Source organism: Passer montanus, unplaced genomic scaffold (assembly GCF_014805655.1).
Source record: "Passer montanus isolate IOZ18808 unplaced genomic scaffold, ASM1480565v1 scaffold97, whole genome shotgun sequence".
In the NCBI taxonomy this organism is placed as follows: Eukaryota; Metazoa; Chordata; class Aves; order Passeriformes; family Passeridae; genus Passer; species Passer montanus.
The window spans coordinates 1,073,447-1,082,061 of record NW_024375145.1 but is presented as its reverse complement, the minus strand read 5'-3'; the positions used below and the strand labels follow the sequence as shown (position 1 = coordinate 1,082,061).

At 37.5% G+C, this 8,615-nt stretch overlaps 1 protein-coding gene across 2 annotated transcripts in view; it reads right to left on the bottom strand.

Annotated features, from left to right (window-relative positions):
- Positions 1-596: 596 nt before the first annotated feature.
- Positions 597-8,615, bottom strand: part of HAPLN1 (hyaluronan and proteoglycan link protein 1) — a 31,662-nt gene continuing 23,643 nt past the window's right edge. For both annotated transcript variants that reach the window (XM_039696357.1, XM_039696356.1), the window contains exon 5: positions 597-886. In XM_039696357.1, the coding sequence (XP_039552291.1) occupies positions 597-886 (290 nt within the window). The remainder of the gene's footprint in view (positions 887-8,615) is intronic.

Below are 8,615 nucleotides of genomic sequence, written 5' to 3'. Positions count from 1 at the left end.
GCTAACATATATTGTTGTGAGATTTCTTTGCGAAACCTCACTGATCCCCTTTAACAAAAAGATTGTTTTATTTTAAAATTCCTGTCATAATCAATTTGCAGTGTTTCTCAAACTGGTACAAATATGTAAAATCTGTGCTTTTAAAAGCTTCTGCTTTGAGTAGCCTTACACTCCATAATTGTGCCCTAGCAATTGTCAAGCTCTATTGCATGCCCCATTCACAAAAATGATAAATTTTTTGGGATGACATAGCTTAAAGAATTTGAATCTAAAAGTTTCTTACCTAGAGCTCCCATTAAATTATATTAATTTAAAATATCTATGGAATGATATTTTCACAAAAAAAAAAAAAAAAAAAAAGGCAAAACACTAAAACAAAACAAAACCAAACCAATGGGTCTGGGGGAGGAAGTGTCTACGAAAATTACTCTTTACAGTAAGTAAAAGAGGTTTATCACAGTTTTGGTAGCTTGCATGAGTTCATACCAAAAAAAAAAAAAACCAAAAAAACCCAAAAAAAGACATTTTTCACACGTTTAACAAAAAACACCAAAAAAACCCCCCAACAACAACTTTCACGCTCTAGGTACACCCTCTCAGTTGTAGGCCCTGAAGCAGTAGACACCGTACAGCTTGTGCTTCTTGTCGGGGAAGCCGACGAAGCGCACGGCGGCCTCGCTGGGGCTGCAGCGCTTCCGCGGCCGGGAGATGGGGTAGCGCACGCTGCCGTCCGCCAGCCAGCCCGCGTCGCAGCGGTCGTAGCCCAGCAGCTTCCAGGCCGCGAAGATCTGCCCCACCTTGGCGATCTGGGAGCCGTCCTTCAGGCACGCCTGCACGGCCTCGTCGTAGGTCAGCTTGGTGGGGTGGATCAGGTAGTAGAAGCGACCTGGAAAGGGGAGGAGGAAGGTGGAGGTGTTAGCGGTGCGGAGGTTGGGCGTCAGCGGTGTTTTCTAGTCTTAAATCCTGTGATCACAGAATTCACAGAATTCACAGAATGACCAGGTTGGAAGAGACCCTCAAGGTCATCGAGTCCAACCCAGCCCCAACAGCTCAACTCAACCCTGGCACCCAGTGCCACATCCAGGCTTTGTTAAACACACCCAGGGATGGTGACTCCACCGCCTCCCCAGGCAGCCATTCCAGAACTTTCCCTTTCTGTACAGAACTTTATCGTTCCCTTTCTGTGGGGTGGATCAGGTAGTAGAAGCGACCTGGAAAGGGGAGGAGGAAGGTGGAGGTGTTAGCGGTGCGGAGGTGTTTTCTAAGCGGTGTTTTCTAGTCTTAAATCCTGTGATCACAGAATTCACAGAATTCACAGAATGACCAGATTGGAAGAGACTTTCAAGATCATCGAGTTCAACCCAGCCCCAACACCTCAACTCAACCCTGGCACCCAGTGCCACATCCAGGCTTAGTTAAACACACCCAAGGAGGGTGACTGCACCGCCTCCCCGGGCAGCCATTCCAGAACTTTCCCTTTCTGTACAGAACTTTATAGTTCCCTTTCTGTAAAAAAACTTTTTCCTAATACCCAACCTAAATTTCCGTTGGAGAAGCTTGAGACTGTGTCCTCTGGTTCTGTCAGTGCTGCCTGGAGAAAGAGCCTAACCCCACCCAACCACAGCCACCTTCAGGTGATTCTGTGACCTCAGCGGTGTTGCCTAAAGATTTTTGCTTTTTATGTATTTTTCATACACTTTTCGTACATCCACAGCTCTGTATACCAGTTTTATAGCTCCTGGTATTTTTCCTACTCTTTCTCTTAGATTTCAGAGTAATAAGCTGAACCTCCAACACATTCCTGAAACACTGTTTGGTCTTATTTTCAAGTAAGGACCTAAAACAAAACATAACAGGAATTGGGGCATAGAAGCCCTTGCACCAACCCAAATTTCCTATTGGATGTACCTCTTAGATATCCTAATTAATTAACCTTCTAAGAACTGTGGAAATTCAACACCATTGTGCCCATAGCCCATGACTATGGATATACCTGGAAGCTTCCAATAAAGAACATCTATTTTATGTTACCATTTTAATACTGTGGCAAGGTTTTTTTTTTCTGGTTTGATTTCAGGCAACAATACCACAACACTGACTTTCGAGGAGAAATGGAGATGTTCTGTTGAAGGATCATGTGAAACAGTGGTCATGTGGGTCTGTGCCAGTTGGATACAGTGTTATTAAAAATATTGTGATTTTTTTTTGTATGTTGAGTTGATAAGTGTCAGGAGGAAAAAAAACAAAACAACAAACAAAAAACAGTCCAGCTACAGAAAACAGACTATTTGAACAAAAAAAACCCCACATGACAAAAAAACCAGCAACAACAACAACAAAAAAAAACCAAAACAAAAACCCAAGAAAACCTACCAAAAGAATAAAAAAAGGCAATGCTACATTTATTTCTTCTAATATCAAAAGATGGCACCTGCACCTGAAGTCATATTCAGTGTTAGCATTTTAGGAGAGGGCAGCTGCAGGTAATGCATGCTATTTTGCTCTCTGACAAGGTGGTGACCTTGCTTCTGAAGAAATACAAGCAAAAAAAAAAATTTTTTTGTTTGTTTGTCGTGTTGGAGTCCAGCTACAGAAAACAGACTATTTGAACAAAAAAAACCCCACATGACAAAAAAACCAGCAACAACAACAAAAAAAAACCAAAACAAAAACCCAAGAAAACCTACCAAAAGAATAAAAAAAGGCAATGCTACATTTATTTCTTCTAATATCAAAAGATGGCACCTGCATCTGAAGTCATATTCAGTGTTAGCATTTTAGGAGAGGGCAGCTGCAGGTAATGCATGCTATTTTGCTCTCTGACAAGGTGGTGACCTTGCTTCTGAAGAAATACAAGCAAAAAAAATTTTTTTTTGTTTGTCATGTTGGTTTTTTTTGGTGGGGTTTTTTTTTTGTTGTTTTGTTTTTTTGTTTTGGTGAGAAGGCCAAGGTATCAAACAGATTCTGAAGAGAAGAGTTTGAGCCTGTGGTGGAGCAAAATTATGTCTGTTTTAAGTCTTCAGCAGCAGTTCTGCAGCTCTGTTTCTCTTTAGGCATCAAAGGGTATATCCTCACCACAACATGAGACTGAGCTGATAGTGCTGCTGAGAAAAATGTTCCCTGTCTCAAGGTAATGAAAATAGATGCCAGAAAACAAAGCCCAAAAAGCAAAGTCTCCCCTACTAATCCATACACAGCAATAATATTAATATTGATTCCATTTATCAAGGCAATAAACATTCATTGTGAGCATTTCATTCATTATACTTGGGGTTATTTATCATCACTGCTTTGACAGCCAAGTGGACTGCAGAAGAATCGTGTTTCTTTGAAGGCATTCACTAATTTCCAAATAAATTCACAACTTTTCAATCTGCCTCCTCCTGAAGAGGAGAGTTAGCTGAAAAAAAGGAAGTATTTTAATCTTCTGGGCACTTTCTAATTCCAGAGCACACTCTTGACTGCTTAATTAAAATGTACTCCAAAACAATATCCACTTGCTGCCTCACAAAAATCAAGTAGACACACAGAACTATGCCTAGTATGAGATTACTTTCTTGGTGAAGAAAATGTGGTGAGAAAGGTAAGGGTTATGTCAGCTTCAGATTCCTGCAAAAAACAAACAGGATTTTTTTTCTAAATGAAGGAAAATCAGGTCAGATCACAATATAAAGGTAATTGAATTAACCCTGTCTAAAGGTTGGAAATTGTATATCAAGACAAGAACAGTTAAAAAAAGGGCATTTGCAGTGCAGCTGTGGCTGAAAAGAAACTTTTTAAAAATTTCACTGATGTCAGAGACAGTACCTACAGAATTTCCATGGAAAGCTATTGAGAACAGGTAAACATCCCTTTGTAGAGCACTTTTTAAAACTGTTTCTGCAAGTTGAGAGTTTTTACAACATGCTGCTAAAGGGAATGTTTGCTAAATGAAATCCTGTTACTGATACACTCTTAAGAGGTTTCCCCAAAGCAAACAGGATTTCTGATTTAGGGGAACAGGGATTTGGACTGATAGTGGGTAAACTTCACCTAGTTTATGAGTTCCTCTCAAAGCCATATGCCAGTGGAGTGTAATTTCCTAGGGATTTACAGTAAAGGCAGGCTTTTGACATGTGACATCAATAATAAAAGCTCCTATACTCTGCTCTTCCCTCAAACAAGAGAAATTTTATAGTAAACCCCACAGGGCTGCAATGTGCATGCAGAATGTGTGATTACATAAAATTCCATTAATAAACTCTGTACAGATTTGCAGTTTTTCTCCCTGGTAATAGTTGGGAAGGGTTCCTAACTGTTCAGTCTCAGAATTTGTTAATTGATGTGGAAGGAGAGGGAGGAATTTACTGTCTCTTTCTCATTAATCTCTGGTGGTTGGGTGACTTCTGCAGAGGATCCTGCCTGATTTGACTCCATGGGGCAGATCAATAACAGATCTATAACAGCTATTTTAAGATTTTGTGTGTAACAGAACAGCTGAAAGAGGAAAACTCCAGCCACTGACCTACACACCCCACACCCTCGTGACTGTGGAAGTTTGAGGGATGAATCACACTTGGAGATTTCTTCAAGCTTAGTGCTCAATTGAGAGGTTTATTAGTAAGCTTCTCTTATTTAAAAATAAAAAAAAAGAGAGAGATATTTAGGACCTGGTAAATATTTTGACATCCAGTGATCCTCTCATATAACTAATTTTTAATTAAATTTATGAGAAAAAAAATTTTTACACACCAATACCAGTAATGACTCCAGTGAGTCAGAAGCACCCACTGCTAATAAAGGGTGTGTGATTTTATTTTGGGTTGAGTTTCTCTTTTTGGAGCAGTTGCTGCATGTTTCCAGTGATAAAACACTCTGAAATAGTCAAATGAACAGTCAGCATTATGCAGACAGGACTTTCCACAGCTTTCTCCCATTTAAATGGCAGAGGTGGCGTGCTTGTTCTCAGTCACTGCTGTAATAAACAGGTGGCTCACAGCTGTGGTTTTAACATGCTCTCAAAAATTTGTTCTTCGTGTTCTTAACTTTGTTACAACAAGATTTTTACTTGATTCTCCTAGAGCTGATGAAAGATCAATTATGCACTATGGGTTCTGTGGGCAAAGTATTTAACAAGATGCATGTTAATGGGGGAAAGTTTGATGCAAGCAGTACTTGGATATGTTTTATTTTCTTCAAGAAGTTTGAATTATAGAGGACCTGATAAATACATTTACATTTATTCTTTTAGCACTTTTCAGTGTGAAAGATCCTCAGGGATTTTCCTTAAAAAAAAAAAAAAAGAACTGTTGTCCTTCAGAAGACCTTTGAAAATAAATAGAGAATAACCACTCAGCTCTTCCATTATACATTCCTTGGTTTATGGCTATTAGGCTCAGTGGGGAAGATTGTAACAAAAGGATTTATCTCCCCAAATTGGTTTTCTGGAGAGATGGCATGGGGGAGGAGCATCCCCATTCCTTGGGACAAGGAAAGGAGAGAAATTGGGATGATCTGCAGCCCTGGAAAACCTTTGGATGGAGTCAGGTTGTGCCAACACACAGGGCAGGAACCCTCAGCTTTTCTAAAGATGACATGGACTAAAGTGGCTTCCTCTGGGCAGGACAAGTGGAGGAGAAATTGGCTGTGAGAGAGCAAAGCTGAGCCCTCAGACACCAGGAAATTCCAATGTGGAATTTTCAGGTTTAAGTTAGACCCTCCCCACTTGTGTACATTTCATTTTCAATGGCCTTTATCAGCGCAAGGAATGTAAAAACAGATTGGGAAACATATTGCCAACCACCGCAGGCAGAAAATGTTTTGTTATTTCAAAATATTTTGATGGATTTCAAAGACAGCATCAGGCTGGTGTTACTCTTTGCTTTGTTTTATGAAACACATCACTATATATATAACTTTATAAACTGGTACAATTAGATATAAAGGGTATGAAATTATTTCATGTTATTGGATACAAAACATGAAGAAATCTTGTATGAACCAACAGAAAGATTTGAGTGTAAATGTATAAATCACCTGCACAAGCAGAACAAAATGTGTGTTGTATTTGCCTCAGTCTGTGAAAAGGCACCATGGAGGGTAATTAAAAAAAAACAAACCAAGATTATTTATTATTGCAGGTTTACTCAAGCTATTTCCTTGTGCAGGTTACAGAAAAGCATGTAAATTTTTTTTACTAATGGTGTAATGCCTTCATTTTTAACCAGTATTTTTTGTCTATGCAGGTCATCACATTTGGGATCCAATAATTCCACAGGGAAAATGATAAACCTGGATTTGAATTCACTGCATTGATGATTAAAGTTTCATTTTTTTTACCCAAATGGCTAAATACCATGGCTTTTACCTTTCTTCTTCAGGTAAACAACAAGCCTTGCACGTATTTCAGGCCAAGAATTTTTTGCTTTTACAGATGAATTATTTGAAATGGAACCTTTTGTAAAATAATCTCTGAGATCATAATGTATTTGGGGATTTTTTTTTCCCTACAGAGAAACTATTTAGAAGGTATCTAGAACTCACTCTTTTTTTATAGAAGCTCCCACAACTTTTTTTTTTTTTTTTAAATTCTCCTTATCCTTGCCTGCTCCTGTGGCCCTTGGAATTTTCCAATCTCCATTACATGAAGTTGAAGGCTCCTCTGTTTCCTAATATCAGGAGACTCCAGCAGCCACTGGGAATGCACTGTGGCCCAACAACCTCATTTTCCTTGGCTCTTCCTGAGCTGAGAGAATCAATAATTGGTCTTGCATTAATAGATTTTTTGGGGGGTTTTTTTTTGGGGTTTTTTTTTTTTTTTTTGGTTTTGTTTTGTTTCTGGTGGGGTTTTTTGTGGTTCTATTTAATTTATTTATTTATTTATTTATTTATTTATTTCTGTGTATGGATTAAAAATATTTTTTCTGGATTTTTTTTGTGTTTTTGTTTTGATTTATTTTGTTTTGTGTTTTTTTTTTTGTTGTTGTTGTTGTTGTTTTGTTTGGGTTTTTGTTGTCTGGTTTTGCTGTTGTTGATTTGGGGTTTTTTTTGGTTTTTTGGGTTTTTTGTCTGCAGCCACTATCTTTGGCAACTGCCAGTCCCAGCCTGGTGGCAAAATGGGTCATTACAACCTTTTCCCTCTGCAGTGAGAGAGCTAACATATGCCATTAAACACCTTTATCCAAAATGCTGTGCTGAAAACAGGGAAAACTGGCAGAGTGGCTGGGTTGATTGTGGTTATGGAGGTGAGCTTGGGACAAGGAGTACTGGAGAACACAGCAGGGACATGTGAGGAAAATGCAATCTGGTGAATTAAGGGAGTGGAAGCTGAGAGAAGCAGAAATCTGGATTTTTCAGCTGATGTCATGAAAGACATTTGACATTGAATTGTGGGGAATATCTATCTATATCTATATAGCTGTATCTATATCTAATATATCTCTATATCTAATATATATCTATGTCTATATCTAATATATATCTATCTATATCTATCTATATCTATATCTATATCTATATCTATATCTATATCTATATCTATATCTATATCTATATCTATATCTATATCTATATCTATATCTATATCTATATCTATATCTATATCTATATCATTTATATCTATCTATATCTAATCTATGTCTATATCTATATATCATCTATATATCTATATACCTACATATCTATATATAATCTAATCAAATCTAATCATCTATCTATCTATCTATCTGTCTATCTATCTATCTATCTATCTACTTTCTCTCTCTCTTTTTCTAATATTTATCTTAGCCAGTACTAATTATTCATCTATCTATCTATCTATCTATCTATCTATCTATCTATCTATCTATCTATCTATCTATCTATCTATCTATCTATCTATCTATCTATCTATCTATCTATCTATCTATCTATCTATCTATCTATCTATCTATCTATCTATCTATCTATCTGTCTATCTATCTATCTATCTACTTTCTCTCTCTCTTTTTCTAATATTTATCTTAGCCAGTACTAATTATTCCTTCTTTTCCCCAGAAATTATGCTTTTTGTTCCTTAAAAGATGCTGCTCAGCTCCTGGTGTGTAAAAGGGTGGTGATCACTGAGCAGTATTCACAGGGTTTCACTCTGCAAGCATTAGGAAAAAAGTGCAGCTATCACATTTTAATTATTTTTGTTTGATTATTTAAGACCTTGGTGATATTTCTGTAGCACAGGGTTAAATCTGCATAGAGGAGATGAGTTCATACAGGATTCCACCTTGGATAAATGAAGCAAGAAGAATTGAGCCAGCATTTAATGGGATGAAGCAGTATGATAAAAAATCAGTCAAACTTTTGTTTCAGATCACTTTGAACCTAATGTAATACTGTTGGCTTGAGGATTTGTTTGGGTTTTCCTGTTATATTTCTTTTTTTTGTGGGGATTTTATTCTTCTGTGTATTTTTTTTTTGTTTTGTGGTGGATGTTTTTGGTGGTTTTCCTTTTTTTGTGTGTGTTTTTTTTTCTTTGTTTTGGGAGGTAGGGTTTTTTTGTTCGTTTTTGTTCTTTTTTCTTTTTTTTTTTTTTTTTTGGATGGGTCTTTTTCCGTGGAGGGTGGCGCAGACTTAGCACTGGAGCACATCTTCTGAAACCAAGG